A 20,665-nucleotide genomic window follows, 5' to 3' on the forward strand; every position below is an offset into this window, starting at 1 on the left:
GTCCAGGCACTTTTAAGGGTCCACCCCCCAGCCCTCTGTCCAATGGGTACCACGTAAGTAAATCAGTGGGGGTGTGAAGCTGACCATTCACCTATGTGTGTGCTGTTGAGATTAAGAATGAGTGGAGATATATCTCCGGGACAAGTTCATCTTTGCCACAACGATGTCCATGTGTACCTTTCGGCAGCGATTTCTGTTGGTTCGTGCAGTTTCAGAACCTGCATCAGTTACTGCGTAAAGTGGCTAGGCCTGTTGGCTGTGCACATTACCATCTTGTTGAGGCTTTTCACCGTCAAATGGGTCTTCTTGAAGCCCTCGTTCCAGTAGTAGGAAGTTAGCGTGCGTGGAATGTGTGTTGCTGCTGATGACGGGGGAGAGTGTGGAAGGGAAGTAAAGAGAGATGGACATACAGAATGTGATGCTTGTGCCTAGCGGGCGGGTGGAGACGCGGGCCGGCCAGTTGTTGGGGGCGTCAGGCGGGAGGGGGTACGGTCGAGTATTGGTAGTCCTTGTCCCTTCAGTTGCCTGCTAGCTGCCGCGCGGTGTACGTTGTACGGGCGTCATGTCCGTGGACCCACATCTCGGTAACAGCAACTGAAGATTGCGGCACTACCACGTGTTACTGACAGAAGCCGGTTCCAGCAGCTCGGCCATTTCTTTTGCCAAAGGCAGGAGTTCAATAACAAAGCGATACTACAAGAACCCGGAGTACGAACCCAAGACATAAGTTGGTGGGTCAGAGCGAGCAAGACACAGTTTCGAAGACGTAAATTTAGAATAATATTGAAGTGTGTAGGACTGAAGTGTTTTTTATCCTGCCTCTTTGTGAATATGCGATGAGAGACGGTGTGCGCGTGCGCTGTGGCAGTAAAGGCCTTTATCCTGCCTGGCATATGACAAGGATGAAGATGGAGCTCTGAGGTGGGGTGTTTACTTATACTGGTTGCCAATTGGTGCTCCCTTCTTTAAAAAAAATTAATACCTCCTCCCCCTTCGTCCCTGCCCCTACATCGATAACCCTGTCTTATTGATACCTTCCCCTATTATCATCCCCGGCGAGTTTTATTCAACTGGAACCCAACATCCACACACGGACATGCAACCACAAAGTCGCCGTTCTCTCGAATATGACAACCCCCACGTGTGTTGGATGGTGACTGTGAATGGTAGTGACAAGCCTCGCTGTGGTTATGCGAATATCAAGTGATTCGTTAGTCGTAAGTGATACATATTTCCGTTACTTCAAGTATTGCCGCGTTCATGCAGCCATTATGACTAACCCGAGAGTGACATTGTGTGAGTGATTGGTCAGTTTCGGTTTGCGAAATTCACTGTGTGCCCCTCCAACTGTAAGCATGCGAGGAGCGTTTTCTCCGGCTTGTCCTTTGTATTCTGACCGAATAAAGAAGCGACTCTGGCGGAATTGAATAGAGACGCTATACGACGCTGGGTGGAGGAGGCATCGGCGGTCGTCGCTTCCAGAGGCTTTGGCAACAATAATACCGAGAAACCAGGAGTGACGGCGAACAACAACAACACGATTGAGGGGGGCTGCGTGAAGGCGGTGGCCAGTAAAACGGGCCATCAGTGGTTCGGCACGGTACCGCCAGCAGGGCCCGACCATCATCACTGGTGGGCGTCCTGGCACGACTTGTGCAGTTCGGCAGCAAAATCTGTGGGAACAGCGGCAACGATAAGCCCTCCAGCCACCCCCAGCAGTCCATCCATGCCCATGCTACTGCAGCAGCCCCCGTCGCTTCATCGTCACAGCCCACATGAAGAACAGCCCCTGGATTTCTCCGTCGGAACTATGAGTAAACACAGAGAGTCGCCGATTAAGAGTCAGGGTCATAAGATGCTGCAACAAAATGGTGGCCACCATATCGCCAGACATCACAGGAACAACAACAAACATAATCAGGACGAAGCCCTCAGTAGAAGTTATCACCAACAGCAACAACAAGTTTCTAGCAGTAGTTCTTCTGAAGACGAAGGAGTTGGTCCTCCCTCGCCCTCGGCAGCAGAATCGCCTGGACCTCTCCGGGGAGATGGTGAGTCCACACCCCTAGTCGGGTGCCCGCATGTCCGCCGCAATGGCTACTCACCCTCTTCCTCTCCTGCGGTGTCCCCATTTGTGTAGTAAATGTCAGTTATTTGTTTTCAATTAGAAATTTTGCCTCGTTTTCTACTTCGTTTTGGACAGATAGGCATTAGCAAAACATGATTAAAAGATATATTAATATATTTCTGTAATCTCTGAGGGAAAGAAATTATATTTCGCGTGACCATTATACACACGGTCTGCGCGTTGCACTGAACAGTGTTTGTAGGAAATCTTATAAAGTTAGCTAAGCCGTGTTCGTGTTATGGATCATGAATTATTTAGGTATACGTGTGAGACTGTGGGAAAGCCGCGGAAAACTGGCTTCTGCCGTTAATGAATACGCGCTTCCTCGACTCGCAGACGGTCAGAGCGCGAAGTTTATTATCTGCGATACTGTAAGTTCGCAGCTGCAACTCCTAGCAGCAGAAATCCCTCCGCGATGATACTCTTCTACCTTAAACTTTAACGTAAGTGCAACTCGGTGAAGGCGGTCCCATGTGTGAGGCTGGAGCCAAATGTATTGACACATAACTTTTTTTTTTTTCAAAAAAAAATGCACTGAATTTGATTTGTTTTCTTAGATCGGTTTATTTGTATTTATCTCACGTGAGATATAAAATTAATGTTATCCTCCTAAAGGTTCATTACATCTCTCTCCGTCTGTGTCTCTACAGCCCTTTGTTGGACCTCGGCCGCTTTTTCAGTTTGTTAATCCTATACACAGTCGATAGGACTCGCAAGGCTGCTATCCACACACAAACATCCATGTCTTTGTGGGATTCGAACCCACGAACCCAATGTTCGAGCGAGCGAAGACAGTTCTTGCTTCAGGCCACGTTGCCGCTGTGATCGGCAGATTGTCACCTGCGTACATTGTCTCACAGAAAACACACTGCTTCTCCACTACAAAAGCCGATGCTCTTGAGGATAATATCTCGTCTATTGCGAGAATCATACGAAACAGTACACTTTGTGGGAAAGATGCGAAGATTTTTAGTGGTAAATTAAGTGGCGTGTGTATATAGTCTATACTTCACACCGTGCGTTGAATTGTTAATAGGTAATTTGAATCGTTTCATTGGTGACACAGACACACGTGCAGGAGTTGTGATGCCGCGTCGCGCACCCTGTCCCGTGGGAGTGAATATTTCTACCGTTCTGCTTTGGTTCAGATGGATACACCCGCACTTCTAGCATTGTCTCACGGATAAAAGTTTGCAGAGGGTCGTGACACTTGCTCGTAGTGGAAAGAAAGAAAATGACATTTAATATTAAAAAATTAAAATTGGACAGTTTAAGAGCACTGATTGTTTACTGCTAGACCGTATGAATAACTGTTTGAAGACAGATATGCAACTGATTTGAAAGTTTCTGCCCAAATCACCCATAATTCGTAAAGATTGTGAGCCCCCTTCAGCCGAAAGTCATCGAGATATTTCAGAATGTCACTTCGTCATTCGTTGCGTCTCAGGTAAATATAGTATGCTGGAAGGAATACCCGTTCTTCACCCGGGATATGGTTGTTTTCATTGCCAGTACCGTAACGTTAAGACATAAAGGTTTACTTGTGTTCGTAATTAATTGGAAATGAGGGTGGACTCGAATCTTACGTTGCAGAATTTGCACTTCGTTTGAACAGGAGTTGCCACCGTATATATTGGCAGGAGTGTTGTTAAAATGTCTGCATAAGGTCCGCTGTGGGTAACAAAAAGCGTTTTACACTTTGTTCATATATTACTAGACATGATGTAATGTAACTACTTATTTGGCTGTTAATTGAATTAGCGCCGGTTGCTCAGCCGCACTTGTTATAATCCTACAGCATCAACAGGTAGAGTGATCTGTGAAAGCTGTCCCTGTGCTTAAGTACGCCATGAGGGCGTATGAGGGGTTGGATGTATAGATACCTATTGGCTTGACATCGGCACTCGTTGGAGCTGAATGGTCAACTTCACGCCCGGGCCGCTTCACCCCCGGGGAAAGAGTCTCCAGTACCCATTGAATTGGGGCTGGTTGAACCCGCACGTCTGGACGACGTGGAGAAGAGATAATTCTTGACCCTACCGGGGCTCGAACTCCTCTGCCGTCCGGCCCGTAGCCAGTCGCTATACCGACTACGCCTTCCCGGCTCCCACAGTGATCTGTATAGCAATGTGGAATTAAGTTACCGCAGTCCGCTTTTGAGTTACTGCCCGCAACAGACAATGCAGTTTGTCTGCGCTTGTGTACAGAATCGCTTCGAGTTCCAAGTATGTCCGTTTTAATACGGATTTTAAGGCCTAAAAAGCAGCATAAAATTAATATTCTTTTTCCGTACCCAAACTTGCTGAGTTATGTAGTATATTATGATGAGTGAGTGTCTTACTTACCGCGGCTTGTACTTCAGCAGAATCGCCTTTGAACTTTATCTTACCGATTTCGGTTGGTAATGATTTATTGTAAAGAACCGTAGGCTTCAGGAACATGTCCCGAATCCCAAACGTGCCACAGAAAACGTTCATTTTTTTATATAAATACGCCTAAACTCTATGGGCGCCGCGGAAATTATTTGAAGTATTATGAAACAAGAGACCATTTCTTAATTTTATGCTCTCTACAGAAAAATACTAGGCCGAGGGACACAAGGAGAATGAGATGTTCACGGCATGTAGCACAAAAGGCGTAGATCAGAAATCATACAACATTAAGTGGACTATATTTCGGAGGATATTATTAAAATATATCATAAAGGACCCTGTCGCATTGACGTATCGCTCGTCAGCTCAGTCTGAATGCATCCTAAAACTGTTCACAGTCTCCCTTTAATTTAATATAACATTAAAATGCCATAAATTGGAACATGTTTCGTCCCCACTTGGCCTTGTTCAGGCAGTTGTTCACACTAGATTATGTTTGAGAATAGAGTTCTGTCCGTTCTGCGTTATTTTACCTTTGCGGCGTCCATGTTTGTGCCCCCTTCGTAGGTATATATTTGGGCCCTGTTCCATGTAAACACGGACAATGCAAGGAAATATATTGACTTGATATCTGTTGCAGTGCGACGGTTTCAAAAAGTGAACAATTACTTGAAGATGGCCAAGTAAGGCCGAAATATATAGCAATTGATGCGATTTTAATATTATTTCAAATTAAAGAGAGATTATGAACAGTTTAAGTTACATTGAATGAGTGAGGGTTAAAGTAATGAGCCATTAGGGTAAAACTTCTTGACTGGCTAAGTGACTATTAAGAACGCAGGCTTCTGAGTTGTAGAGTCTTGTAGATCCAAACAGCCCAACCTTTGGGAGGAAGGTATCACTGCCATCTTCAGGACCTAAGATTAAACTAAGCAAAAAACCAGTCGAAGACAGCGGCGAGCTGAACTCGCCATAGTTCTTCCCAAACTACACGGCGTTACAACCCAGACAACATACGCTTCATAGTCACCTTAACAGGAGGACCTGAAAGCCGATGCAGACAGTTGGCGCCGTACAAAACAACTTGACACAATTTTTTGTAACGTCAGAAATATTTCAAACGTTCAAATTGTCCTTAAAATATTGGGCAGAGAATAGAGAGACACGTGTGGATTTAGAGTGCTAATTCTGTTTGAAGTGCAGCAGACGAGGAAACAACCGGCGGGAAGTGTCAGGTGCAAGGCAAAGCCGTCGATCCTCGCTTAAAGACACCGAGTTAAAATTTACAACTCTCTATGTCTCGCATGCTCACTGTAGTTCGTTTGGTGATGCGTTATTCACGAACAGTAAAGCATGTATATTTTGATTGCGTTCTCATCGAAATGTTTAAGAAATCCGCCCATAACTTCACCATTTCTGACTCCCCGTCCCGAAGCAAATAGGTGAAATCATTTTTATTTAATCTGATATTCGGGAGGCTCACTAACATTTGTGGAGCGGCTCCAGTTCTGGTGAAATCGCAGACGAGCGTCGGGCGAGCACTTTCCCGCTCTTGCGCTCACATCTCCAGCAGAGCTCGTTACGTGTTTACGGGCGAGAAATATTTCGTAGGAGAACTGTAGAGCAGCATTTTCTCACAAGTTGTAGGATTTTCGGTATACATTAAACCCTCGCTAATCCGGATTAATTGGGCTGGGAGCGTCATCCGCATTAACCGATAATCGGGATTAGTGAAGCAAAAATAGCCCTAAAAGACAAACAAAACTTAGTATAAAACTATCACTGCAAGTTTCTTCCTCTATCTCCTTCATCCAGCTCAAACCAATCCTGGATGCTTTTTCCTGTTATAACAGTCTCTCCAGTTGCCCTCAGTCCAATCTATATAAAGGTCCTCTTGCTCTAATCCCTCTTGCTACTAAATCCAATGTGTCTTTTGAACTATGTACTCAACTGTGAAAAGAATTTTTCATCTTTCATATTTCGATCCGGATTATCCGACATATGGATTATCGGGGATTTACTGTAATTAGGAAAGCGTTATCGCCCTGGAATTGTTACGATATGGGAATATTTCCTGCTTTGTTGAGGTTTACTCAGTCAGGCATCTGAAGGCTGTATGAGTTCATATAAACTTACCTTGTTTCCCCTTTCGTTATCTAACGCCCGCTCTCGGCACCGAACCTGTATGCTTACGATTTTATTATAGACAAATTGGAAAGGGTTTGAATGGATGCGATTTTGGCCTAATCGAGATAATATTCCGGCGAAAACAGTGTGTCCCGGAAGTAGCTCGAACCGAGAACCTCCCAAATGCAAGTATATAGAGTGTTACCTATAGACAAGTCTGTTCGTTCGGATAAATATTCCTGCAGTGCCGTGTTTGTGTCTGTCGTTGAGAGCTGGTTCGACTCCAGTGTTGGAGAATCGAAATGTGAACAGATTTTGAAGGCAGGAAGCACACTTACATAGGTTTCGATAAGAAAATACACGACTCGAAGTGTAGCGACCGGTAGCAAGCGTGAACGTGAAGTTTGCTGTCGAATTGTGTCGTGCGGGTCACGTGCCGCTGTGCTGAGCTGTACGTGAAGTCTGCCGGTGCCAAAGTACACTTCTCATCCAGGAAGCAATGGGCACTTCGTAAGTTTTAGAGAATTATAATAATCATCCATAAAACGGCAAAACATTTCTTATATTTTCGTTCTGACGAGTTAATTCACACTAAATCCCATTCATGAAATAATTTGTAATGAAAATTAATGTGATAAGGTAAAAAGAAATATTTTTTAAGTTTCTGACGGCGATGAATTTGAAGATTAAAATTTCGTGGATTATGATATCTTGTTAAATTAGAAGTTCTGCTGTCATCGTAGTCTACCTTGAAGAAAGAGTCAGAAGGTTCTTCCGAAACGCTGGCCGCGTCATAGGTCAAGCGGTTAGTCGTTGGTTTCCCACCGCCGCGGCCCGGGTTCGAGCCCGGTTCTCGTCAGGTGGGATTTGTGGTGGATAAAGGGGCGCTTGGGCAGGTTTTGACCTAGTACTTCGGTTTCCCCTGCCAATTTAATTCCACCAAATTCTCCATCATAATCACCCGGGTACAGTTACAGTCGGCCAATCAGTGGCCGCCGTGCCGAGTGGACCCAGCTGGACTCCACCCCCCCACGCTGCGAATTTAAAAATTTTAATTTTTCCGAAACGCTGGTACATATCTATCAGATTACATGGCGTAATAGTATATTAAAAAAACGTAAATTTTCAAATTATTTGTAGCGCCTGATACATATTTCATATTTGTGCACAATTAGTTTTGTTCTTTTATGTTATGTCATATAACTCGCTTTCCTGATTGTAATTCTTTCTTCAATTGACCTAAACCTTTCAGCCGCACTAAGGTCCTATGGTCGATTCAGCATTTACCAGAAATAAGTACTAGGAATATTCTTGGGGATAAAGGGCGGCATGCGCATAGGGCTGACAACCTCACCGCCATCTGTGAGCCGATTGTCTAGAAAATGTGGGAGCCTCGACGTCTCACAACCCTATAGGCCTCCACGGCCTGTTACAGGGATAGCTTTACAGTGTTACTTATGTAATTACCGCCGTCAGTTGATATTCAGTTTACAAGCGTTACTTTCAGATCTGCGTCTAACCGAAGCAAGTAATTTGGATCTCGTCACAGAACTCAACCGTACAGCCATCGAACTATCTGTAGACGTCAAGAGTTTCAGGTCAAAATGTATATTCATAAATGTACAGGTAGGAAGTTAGTTCTGCTTACCGCAATTCTTTGTCTTCTGTGCGATATAAAAGGCAAAGTCCCTGAACTCAATTAATTAAACACCATGACAGGAATACATGAGGGGTGTGGAGGTGTATCTGTGCCATTGTTGACTTCCTCACTACGTGGAGGTGAGTTGTCAGCTTCACGCCTCTGCCGCTTTACCTCCTGAGAAACAGCCCCCCGGAACTCACAGCGAGTTTTTTTTTTAATTTATTGAATTGAGGGGAGACTGAGTCCACTTGGTATGTCGGCCAATATTGGCCTACTGTACTAGTCCCTGATAGATAATGGAAGTGGAGCAGACGGTGGAATGAGAATTAGCAGGGGAAGCGGAAGTACTCGGAGAAAATCTGCCCCTATACCTCTTTGTTCACCACAAATCCCACATGGGACTGAACCAGGACCGCCGCAGCAGGAAGCCGGCGACTAACCGCCTGAGCTATGGCGCGGCCTTTGCCCCAATGCCACTTTGTTCACCACAAATCCCACATGGGATTGAACCAGGACCGCCGCTGCAGGAAGCCGGCGAATAACCGCCTGAGCTATGGCATTGCCAGCCCACAGCAATTTTAATTTCTGTTTTGTGAGTTTCTGGAAGCTGATCTCCCACGCAGAGGTAACACCATAGGTTAATGTTATGCCGAGGAGAATATTCGCAACAAAGACGCAGGAAGTAGCATAAACAGGAACCATAATTTGTGCTCTGCACGAAACATAATTTGACCGTCAAAACCAGAAGGATAAGATTGGCTGAATATGTAGCGTACCAGTGCGTTCACACTTTTGATATGAGAACGTGAAAAGATGAAACCACTTTGGGAAACAGAGGCGTACATGCGAGTTGATATTAAAATATATATCCAAGTGCCTGGAGCTTGTGGACTGGATTAATCTGGCTTAGAATGAGGACCACTGGCGGGCTCATGTAAATACCGAAATAAACGTTCGAGTTTCCAAAAATGCTCGCAATTTCTACATTGGCTAAGCAGCTATTAGGTTCTCAGTAATGACTAACCCATTGAGCGAACTAGACTGGCATGCGGTAGCGTATTGGGTTTGGGCACTGCGCTACAAACGGAAATGTCATGGATTCCTTTTCCGATGAGTTCCTTGAATTTTATAATTGACGTAATCCTTGTACCTTAAAAATGGGAGGCGGTATAGCTCAGTCGGTATAGCTGCTGGCTAGGGGCTCGACGGTCGGGGTTCGATTATCGGCGGGAGCAAGGCTTTTCTCTTCTCCCCAACGTCCAGAGAGGCTCTGGGGCCCACCCAGCCTCGTAGCCAATGGGTAACCGAGTCTCTTTCCCCCGAGACTGAAGCGGTGTGGACGTGGAGCTGACCCCTGACCCCCGTCTAGCTCCACTCCTAAGCGTAGTGCTTAGTTAATTAGGCACAAGTTCAACTTCACCTTTTCACTGATCTGGCCAATAAGGGTCATCAAGGTCGCTCCTGTAGATACAAACTACAGCTTCGAGAAAGCTACTGTCTTCTGGGGTGAGACGCCGTCAAGACTGATAGATTGTTATCAGCACTTCTATGCCTGTATTGGAGATAGTTACGTACTCCGAAACTTTGGTGCCCACAAACCAGGCTGCAAGGCGACACATCCGAGAAGGTTTACGTAGGTATAAACTTAAGACACTTTAAAGGTGCTCTAATTACCGTGTATTATCATCCTATTTGCGCGTCGTAGTTGTCGCGCGGTCTAAGGCATGAACTATCTTTGCCCGTTCGAACACTGGGATCGTGTGTTCGAATCCTACTCAAAAGTATGGATAACTCTGTTCGTCTTTTCTGTCTTTGTGCTGTCCTGTGTGCAGGTAGGGGCCTTGCGACTGGCTGATCCCCTGTCCAAGGAGTCTTACTGACTTTATAAAAGATCAAGAACCTGAAAAAGCGGCCAAGGCCCAACAAAGGACAGTAGAGCCATATATATATAGACAGATAGATGTTCCCATCTGCACATAGATCTTTCTGTATGAGTTGGCTTCTTCCCCTTAGTGCCACAGGTCTCGTCCGTCTCGCCGAAGTTGATTTGGTCACCCTAACAGAGTCTGATGAAGGCTGTAAAGTGTGTGGAGCCTCCTACCTGCTGCATCTTCTGTTGTAGGTTCAATTTCTTCCCCTCAGACACCCTTACCAGTCTCTATGCTTGTGGTTAGGAAGAGTTTTGTGTTCCGCAATGACAGATTTCTACCAATGTTTCGGGGGAAGAAACCCGTCGTCAGTTCCCTCCAAACGTGTGTAATTACCAGACTACACGACGTCATATTCCAGGAAACCTTAACCTTGACTTATAAATTGTCCTTTCCCTAGACTCGGGGTTCACTGAACTTTCGAGTGAGTGGAAGACACCCTTACTGCAAGATTTGAGGTTATCACAGCTGTGGTTGTGAAAATACTGTGACCAAGTGACGAAGTTAAATGGTTACGGTTACATTGTGGGGACGCGGTAGCGTATGGTACAAGCCCGATGGTTGCAGGTTCGATTCCCTATGAGGTTAAGGGATTTTTCAATTGACCTAATCCTTCCAGCCGCACTATGGCCCCTGGGGCGACTCAGCCTCTAACAGAAATGAGCACCAAGAATCTTCCTGGGGGTAAAGGCGACCGGCGCATAACCCTGACAGCTTCACTGCCATCTGTGAGCCCATTGTCTAGAAAATATGGGAACCTCGACGTCTCACAACCCTATGGGCCTCCACGGCCTGTTAGAGGGATATAGCTTTAGCTTAATTGTGGTTTATAATACCACAAAATATGATATTGAACAGAAGATCATTTTATTGCAGTGTGCAATAAGAAACATAATCTCTAAGGTGTACATTTTCAATTTATCATGTCTTGGAACTCCGTAAACTGGTTATCCGTTGACACCTCTAGGAGCCATCGGCCAGTAACTCCTAGTGTAGTTGCTGTCAGTAAAATTGGAGTCAGGACGAGGTCGCTGTAATTGTGTACGCGCACGAACCGTCCAGTTTCATAGCCATGACAATTTAATTCGTCGTGAATTTGTTTCTTCCACTAACAGATTAAGGATTAAAGTGGCTCATGACATCGGTCAAGTCAAGATATTTCCTGTGGCAGAGTCACCGTGTGGGCTGCTCTCAGATGTGTTGTACTGGTCATCATGAGGAAGAAGAAGAAAAAGAAGGGGTCATTTATACGTGGGAAAGAAGCCGGGATAGCTCAGTCGGTAGAGCGACTAGCCTGTAAGCTCGACGACCGGGCAATCGAAGTAGATTTTCTCTGCTCCATATCTTCTCCCCCCCCTTCCATCTGATGGGTACCAGGGGTAAAGCGGCAGGGATGAGAAGTTGACCGCTCACCGTCGGTGGCGAGGTTTGAGAATGATGGAGCTATATCGCCACTCATCCATATGTTTTCACGACGTAATGCTTAGTTATGAGGGAGAGTCCGGAAATAGGTCACAAATGAATATAAAACGTAAAACAGGTCATATTCTAACCTAAGGAAACATTTATTTCTCGACATATCCTCCACCAACAGTGATAGACTTGTCCCATCGCTTTACCAGTGCATCGAAACCCACTGCATAGAAGTCTTTTGGCTGTTGTCTCAGACACTTCCGCACCTCCATTTCAACCTCTTCATCATCAGCGAAACGTTTTCCGCATTGTTGTGAATCTCTTTACGCGACAAACACTTCCCTCCGTAAACAGGAAAAATTTCTTTGTTGGTATCCTTTGTATTGACTTCGCTTGCCTACAAAAAACACACAACAGAACGCTGCTCTTCGGTAGTTAACACTTCTATCACGGTCGCCAACTTGACTACTGATACCAGCCTCTGAACATGCGCATGCCCGTCTGCTACCTAGTGTTATGAAGCTGGATTGTGCTACTACCTACTGATACACATAGAAAACCTATTACTTGCATTACAGCCGTTTTACTTCCATTCGTAATCTATTTGCTGACTTTTCCTCGTAAGTCATTACAGGGAAATCTTTGCCTTCAATTAGATGAGATTTCGGAGGGGTGCAAAAACTTGGACAGGATGAAAAGAACGGTAAGAAAATGTGCAGAGAACTGAAACAAGCAGCTTGATTCAAATTAAATATTTAAACATTAGAAGGGGCCTCCGATTAAAGAGCAGTGTCTTGCGGTTTCAGATGGCGGAGAATTTCTTGTTTAATGTGAAACTGGATCAGTCGTTTGATCACAAGTGGAGTTATATGGCTCCAACATCATATTCCAATAGACCTGTAAAGACACCAGGTGTAAGCGAGAATATATTCCTTACGCAGGAAATCATGATACCTGGAGACACGTCAGTTATTTGAAATAAAGTTGCGTATTCTGTGGTTCCCAACATGGCCTCACTCATAGACGTAAGGTGTATTAGATGTGTATTTGAATGTACAATAAGCATAAAGAGGCACTATGCTACAAGCCGGAAGGTCGCGGGTTCGATTCGCGATGAAGTTATTGCATTTTTCAAGTGATCTAATACTTCCAGCCCCACTATAGCACTGGGATGGACCAAGCCCCTAACAGAAATGAGTACTACGAATCTTCTGGGGGTAAACAACGGGCGGCGCTTAGGTCTAACGACCTCAGCACCATCTGTGAGCCGATTGTCTAGAAACTGTGGAAGCCTCGACGCCTGACAAACTAATGGGCTTCCACGGCCTGTTACAGGGATAGCTTTACCTCTTTCAGAGTAATTATTAAAGTATACATTAATGTAAAATAATTTAATGCGAACTAACGCCAAAAATAAATTAAGAGTGAAACTGGGCAATGAAAAGGAGACGGAAAGACAAAATTAAAATTGAAGGGCGGTTCGCTCTTAGACTTTTAATATGTCTATATTTTTTACAAGGCAGCAGGACTCCATTTGTTCACTTTTGACTTCGTACCGTTTCCTACTTTCCGTCCATTACTCACAGTTTTTGCCCGTGCAATTTAATTTCCTACCCTGAAGATGGAGGTAGCAGGATCCTCCGAAACTTTGATAAAATCTGCGGAGTCACTTCCCAGAAGATAGTATCTGCACATTAAGTCCCATGAGAACAGTGAGCTCTTCCATTCAAGGAAGTGTCACGTGATGTGTTAGGAAGTGGAGTCAGTGTTGAACAACAGGTGTTCATTTGCTGTGTCGTGTTATCAATGCTTTCTTATTAGGAGCACAATAGAGGCGCCAACTGCTCAAGCCCAGCCTCAGGTATGTCTTGTGGTAGGTCAGTTCGTCCTCATTGGTTTTGGAGTTCTCACAGCCGTAAGTGGAGAACGCGGTAGCACTATGCTACAAGCCGGAAGGCCGCGCGGTCGATTCCCGATTAGATCATTAGATTTTTCAATTGACCTAATCGCTTCCAGCCGCACTGTGTCCCTGGGGTCGACTTATCCTCTAACAGAAATTAGTACAACGCTCGCAGCCAAAAAAGGACACATCATAAGACACAATATACACAAAAATATAGGAAGAATGACGTAGTACGCGAGTTTGAGTTAAGACGTGTAAGATGATGGATATTAACAAATTTATATATATATATATAAATTTTTTTATAATTAGTGAAAAGTGTGCATTTTAGATAATTTTATATACGACACATGATGGCGAGCAATGCAATAGCTTGACGTAAATAACACACCTGAGGATGGCACAGTGATGCCGATACATGTAGTGAAGTGACATGTGAGTGCACTACAAGACGGTCAATACATACACATCATGGACGAGAATCAGTGCAACAGGACGCTAAAATAAAACATTATGAGTACAGATAGCTTTCGGGGGTGGGGGCTAAATGGCGGCCGGCGCGTAAGGCTGACCACCTCACCGCCATGTGTGAGACGATTTTCTAGAAAATACGGGACCCTCACAACTCTATGGGCCTCCGCGGTCTGTTGCAGGAGAGCCTTATTTTTTTATCTTCCGATTTTTTTCGAATATAAGTAATTGTGAATTGGAAATAATTAAAGGGTTAAATTATTCCATTATTTAGTTATTTATCACAACTTCAGCCCCTTTATATTCTGTTAGTGTGAATCCAAATAGTTTAGTTTTCCAGGTAAAATTAAAGCTATCCCTGTAACAGGCCGCGGATGCCCATAGAGTTGTGAGCCGTCGAGGCTCCCACATTTTCTAGACAGTCGGCTCAAAGATGGCAGTGAGATTGTCAGCCTTACGTGCCGCCCGCCCTTTACTCCCAGAAAGAAAACTGGCACTCATTTCTGTTAGAGGCTGAGTCGACCCTAAGGCCATAGTGCGGCTGAAAGGATTAGGTCGATTGAAAAACCCAGTGCCCTCATCAGGAATCCAACCCGCGACCAACCTGCTAGTAGTATACTGCCTCAACCAACTTCGCTACCGCGTGCTTCTTTTAAGTTATGTTTACACAGTTCCTGAGTTTCCTTCTAATGTAATTCCTGTGGTTTCCGCCGCTACTGATAGATGTCAGGATTTCCATCATCAGTGTGCTGTACAGTTACTATAGGCTACTGTTGCCCGTATGTTTATCATACTTGCCATTTTACGGTACTTCACTATAGTCAATCACACCTCATAAATTCGCAATTCTGCCGCGTTGCTAGCACTGATTATAGGAAGCTAAAAATGCACGTATTTCGATTGGTCTCCAGTAGTACGTGTAACATCCTTAACGTAATTGTTAATAATCTAGTGGTTCTCGATTTGAAACGTGCGGACGGACACACGAGCATTTGTCCATGCATTCTTTTCTCAGGGTGATAAGAACGTAGCCAGGAAACTGGTCCATGCACTTCTGTTGAAATCAAATGAGACGAGGATTTGAGTAGAAATCCAAGTTGCATGAGAACCGAAGCCCATGTTTCGGCCTCGTGAGGATTCGTTTGGTTTTGGCTCATCGCGTTGGATGTGCCTACTCAGGAGACAGGCATTCCTGCAGACCGTCTGACAGATCTCAGAAATACTTTTAGAACAATTATTTGATCATCACCACTGATGCCTGACGCGGATTCCAGAAGTCATTATAGTCTACATGTGTAAAGGCATTTTATACCAGACCTGAAAGTTTTTAACGTTTTGTTTATGCTGCACTCTTTATCATCGTGTCTACATTAAGTCTAACTTTACCTGCCCTTTCTTTAATTGCATCATCAACTGTGAATTCCAAGAAGCTTTTTTTTTTTCTTCAATTTTATTTTTACGTTCTTTTCTTTTTCCCTCCGTCCTGTCCCCTGGTTCCGTCCTCCCTGGAGCCATTTCGTGTATTATTCACATCGCTTTCCCCTTCCCTCTCACTATTGCTTCAGAGCGATCTCTTCAGATGAGTCAGCATAAACAAATGACGTGGGAGTTATTATGTAAAAATAAGAACACTTGCTTCGACTTACGTACGGTGATTAGTAAACATGCGATGCATGCAATGAAAAAAAAGAACGAAAGAAGTGTAATTTTGTGGCTTCACAAAAACTCCACATGAATATTTAATTTTTTTATTATTATTTGTTAAGCTGTTCTTTTGTAAGGTGTTCGCATCTCTGAGCATCGTTGTCTCTGCCGTTCCCACGGCTACCAATGACAAAGTGTTGCTGATGCAAAGAGCTGTTACCTGCCTCCGTAGTTCTGAACACTAATCTATTCACTAACTACAGCATTGCCGATCATAGTGGTCGCGCGGTCTAAGTCATGAAATGTCTTCGCTCGCTCGATCAGTGGAATCGTGGGTTCGAGTCCAACTCGAGGCGTGGATGTCTGTGTGCATTTATTCTGTTTGTGCGACCGTGACACAGGCTGATCCCCCGTCTAAGGAGTAATACCGTCTGTCTATAAAACGGTAAAAGGTGAGGCTATTCCTCTAACAGGCGTGGAGACCCATAGGTTTGTGAGATATCGAGGCTCCCATATTTTCTAGGCAATCGGCTTACAGATGGCGTTGAGGTTTATTCGACGGCTGCCCTTTACCCCCAGGAAAATTTCTTATACTCATTTCTGTTAGAGGCTGGAAGGATTAGGTAAATTGAAAAATGCAGTTACGTCATAGGGATCCGAACCCGCGATCTTCCGGCTTGTGTCTTCACCAAATAATCTACCGCATGCCCCCACTGACTTAGAAAGCTGCCGGAGCCCGACACAGGGTGTGAGGCAGATGTAACTGGCTCGGGTTCGCGTCCACTGACCTGCCTTTGTATCATTGGTGGCAGGTCTGCTGTTTCTATATCAGTTTGTCGAGGTGGTTATTTTATAGGTAACTCATAAGTAAAGGCTAACATTAGCGAAGACGAAAAATATTTTTAGAAAACTGGTGTGAAGCCATTGCAGTTGCACAAGCCGTCTCATTAACTTTCATTCATTCTTTCTATTAGGTTAATGGAACTAAGATTTGCAATGCTAATTGCTTCATCACAGTTCGTTTAGCATTGTATTAATAGTCTTGTGGCGTTTGTTATCAACTCGGATCACACCAGAACTTCCGTTTCTGTTTGCTTCTCACCGGCAGTTGCTAATACCCAGCATTCCGTGCGTTTCTGTGCGAAACGCGTGCCGGTAAGTCAGTTAGTGTACCCATGGCTACTTTTGTAGAACATTGAAATGTATGACTTTTCTTCATTCTTATCATAATATTTCTCTGCCACCGAGCGGTCTGCCTCCACGGTAACGCTCTGGGATTGTGTTCTGGAGGTTTTCGGTTCGAATCTCTGTTAGGACACAAGCTACCTCTACAGTTTTTTCGTACTTTGACCGTTCCAGGAGACCTTTGTCGCCATATGATCAAGGTACTTCATATAACTCAGATATTTGTCTGTCTATCTATCTGTCTGTCCATCCGTCCATCCTTGTATCCTTCTGTCTGTCTTTGTTACACCTTGGCCGCCTTTCCTTTTTCTTGACGTTTTTACACAGTCGGTAGGACTTCTTGCAGGGACATCAGCCATTCGCAAGGCCGCTACCTTCACACAGACATCTAAAGTGGGATTCGAACCGACGATCCCAGTGTTTGAGCTGCGAAGACAGTTCATGCCTTAGACCTCACGGCCACTGTGATCGGCTCGTCAAATAACCCACACAAAGAAATTTTATTTGTGTTACAAGACTCGATTGCGGGTCCTGTTCGCCTGCGGTCGAGACTAAGCAGTTTACTGACAGACGGACTGTAGGATAAAGTGCATGATAGTTGCTTGTGCGCAGTTCAAGTTTATACTTTCATGGAACCCGAATGTTCGCCGTCGTACTTTTGTTTCTCTTAAGGTCCTTTTAATATTATCCTCTCATATACAGGCATGGTATCCCAAGCCGTCTCTGACTTTCAAATTGTCCGGAGTTCAGGTACCCGTGTCTCTTTACCCTTGTCATTCTTTTCCAGTCATGAATTACTCTTCTATCCTGAAGATGGAGGCAACAAATCTCTCTGAAACGTCAGCAAAATGTACCATAGTACACGACACCACATTCTGGAAGCCAATAATCCTCCTATTCACAACCGTGAACGTTTTGACTCTTGCATGCCAAAATCTGTGCTTCTATGGCTCTGCAGCCCTTAAGGGACTTGGCTGCTTTTTCACTTTTTTAGCTAAAGTGCAGTCGGTAGGACTCCGTGGGTGGGAGTGCCTGTCGGTGACAGTCATTCGAGAAACTCGCAAATAGGACGCGAAGTGAGACCCTCGTCAAACAGAGGGACGCTATATTAACATAGAGCAGCGCATAATCAACCAAAAGTGAAAAGTCATTAAGTTTCCAGGACAATGCGAAAATCCCTCAGATGGGAGACGAATGGTCATGGCGTTTATTTCAGCCCTCTCTGGCCAAACAGTTTGGTCTAGAGGTAACGCTGTAGACTCGTATTCGATAGACGCTCGGTTTGAATCCGGCTAGGACACAGGTATTAACTGAGGCCCTGCAAGCAGCTTGTGGGCGAGACCGCTACAGCTTCGTTCACATCACCCTGCCATCATCTCCTTATTGACAGCGTCGTTAAACAAACAACAGAATGATACATCTTTGAGGTTATGTTGCACCTTCAGGAGTGGAACTTCTCGTGTGTTCAGCGAGGCATAGATATTTTGGTTTCCATCGTGTTGTGGCTTGTAGATCCGTTGCTAGGCAACGACCGCTAAGTAAAGAACTATACAAGGGCCGTTACTGGGCATCAGCCATAAACAGTAACGGAGGAATAGTGTTTTCTCTGCGGTCCTTGCCGAGATGTAAGCAGGACAAGTTAGGAGTTAGTGGAGACATTTGATTTATGTACCCCTTCTTGAAACTGGCATAGCTGTCCGGAGATAGGGACCAGCTCTGTCTGTTTGGCCCAACTGAATAGGTTTTACTTGAAGACGGAGGCAGAATCCAGTCTCCGAAACGTTATGTTTTGGAAAATTAGACAGGTTCCAAATATAGACAAGAAGATGGATAATGCCCAGAAACAATACTTGTAGATGAAGATGGGCCCTGGCCGAGCATCGATTCTTTCTGTTTTGTCTGAAGGCAGAGAAAAATCGAGAACATTATGATGTAGGACATGAGCCGCGAATTTGTATTTGTATCTAGTTGTGCAAACCGCTGTGCTTGATGGAATTGTGTCCGGGGCTTTCAGTTTGTGTGCACATCGAGAGAAAGGCAAGTGCACATTCGCTGGGGGCAGAGCTCTAACGGCAGTCGTAACCAGTTTAAGAGCTTTTATATTGTCATTATGATGCGGCCTTCTTTGGCATTTTTTGTTTGTATTTTATGTCTAAATTATTTCCAAGCACATTAGTACATATTCTTTACATTTAGTGGAGAAACAGGCAACTTCAGCTTTGATGAGAATCAAAACTGGCCCTCATTTTACCAATCGTCAGTTTTTCTAGCCGTTAGTTTTTTTTTGCTGCTATGGGGTGGGACTAAGTCCCTTGTACTGCGGCCCCTTCTGGCCTATTGTACCAGCCCCAGATGATAGGTGAGGGTGATTGTGGAGCAGTTGGTGGAATGAAGATTGGCAGGGGAAACCGAATTACTCGGAGAAAACCTGCCCCAGCGCCACTTTGTCCACAAGAAATCCCACTTGACCAGACCCGGGATCGAACCCGGGCCGCCGCGGTGGGAAGCCAGCGACTAACCGCTTGAGCTATGGCGCGGCCTAGCCGTCAGTTACCCTAACCGCCAGTTTTTCTAACCGCCATTTTTCCTAATCGCCAGTTTTCCTAACCATCACTTTCCCACAGTGCCGGGTTTCCACCCACGAAACTCAGTCCTGCTGATGGCAAAGGATTGCTGCATGTATGTGTATGTATGTGTTTGCTTAGGAACGCATTGGTTCGTCTACATGTGTCAGGTGATACCTAGTTTGAATCCCTGCCGGGTTTTATTAGGCATTATAATTGAGGCTCCTCGTAGTTGTCTCCAGTCACCTCAGGCTAGTGACGGGATAATATTTTCATGCAGGCACAAACGCCTTCTGGGCGATCTCTCTAAGTCATCTGTAATAATACTGTCACTGCATTTACATGTATATTGGTTCATATTCAGTGCCGCCTCTGTGGTCTAGTGTTCAGCGTTCCTGGCTACAGATCTAGAGGTCTTGGTTCGATTCCCGGCGCTACCAGATTTATTTTCTGAGAAGTGATGGGTCTGGAACGGATTCCACTCATCCTCGTGATGATAATTGAGGAGCTGTTTCAAGGAAATAGCGGCTCAGGTCTAGAAAACCGATATTAACGGCCATGGGGTTTAGGTACGCGACACCCTCTATCCGCAAAAGTTGGCACTAACTTCGCCGACAAGCTGCAGTCGCTCGGTCGGTATAGTTCGCTTGCGGACTGAAATCACGGAGTTTCTTTTTCTTTTGTTGTTTATTTCTGGCTTATTTAACGGCGCTGGCAGGAACTCAGACCCCTTACCGAACAGTGTTAGAATGACAAGACAGTAATGATTGGGAAGTGCATGTACGGAAGCAGTTCTGACATAATTTGGCATACTACCCCCAAATTTGCCTAGAGAGACACAGAAAACCCACGAAACACGTCAGGCAATATAGCAACTATCGAGGCTGGGTTCATAGCCGGACATTCCCTAAAAGAAGCCAGTCGAGTAAGCACTTTCTGAGTAATACAGTGTCACTAACCAGCCTGAAAGTAAATATTGTGGCATATAGAACCATTGCCAAGTATCAGTTGGGTAAACAGGCAACGGTACAACAGCCGTTGCTAGGGAACAGCTGTGTGGACACGTTTCCCCGGAAAAGAGTACGGAACTTCGTGTTAGGAGCGTCACAAGTTTTTGGCGGAATTCCATTTTAGTATTCATCACTCCAACAAAACTCCAACCTCACGCTTAGCAAAGATCAGATCTCATAAGTACAATTAATCTTAACAGATTCTTACTCAATAACTACACGGAGCTGAGATTCTTGTGAATCTGATAGTCTCTCATTTTTCCACTTGTACCAAGCAG

The 20,665-nt window shown here is 44.9% G+C and overlaps 1 protein-coding gene across 1 annotated transcript in view; it reads left to right on the forward strand.

Moving 5' to 3' along the window:
• The first annotated feature begins 544 nt into the window (after positions 1 to 544).
• The window catches only part of LOC111862734 (POU domain, class 2, transcription factor 2), a 201,733-nt gene continuing 181,612 nt past the window's right edge, over positions 545 to 20,665 (forward strand). Inside the window, exon 1 of the mRNA XM_023848368.2 lies at positions 545 to 2,051. Within this exon, the coding sequence (XP_023704136.2) occupies positions 1,727 to 2,051 (325 nt within the window). The 5' untranslated portion in view covers positions 545 to 1,726. The remainder of the gene's footprint in view (positions 2,052 to 20,665) is intronic.

The sequence above is a fragment of the Cryptotermes secundus genome, unplaced genomic scaffold (genome assembly GCF_002891405.2).
Source record: "Cryptotermes secundus unplaced genomic scaffold, Csec_1.0 scaffold5, whole genome shotgun sequence".
In the NCBI taxonomy this organism is placed as follows: Eukaryota; Metazoa; Arthropoda; class Insecta; order Blattodea; family Kalotermitidae; genus Cryptotermes; species Cryptotermes secundus.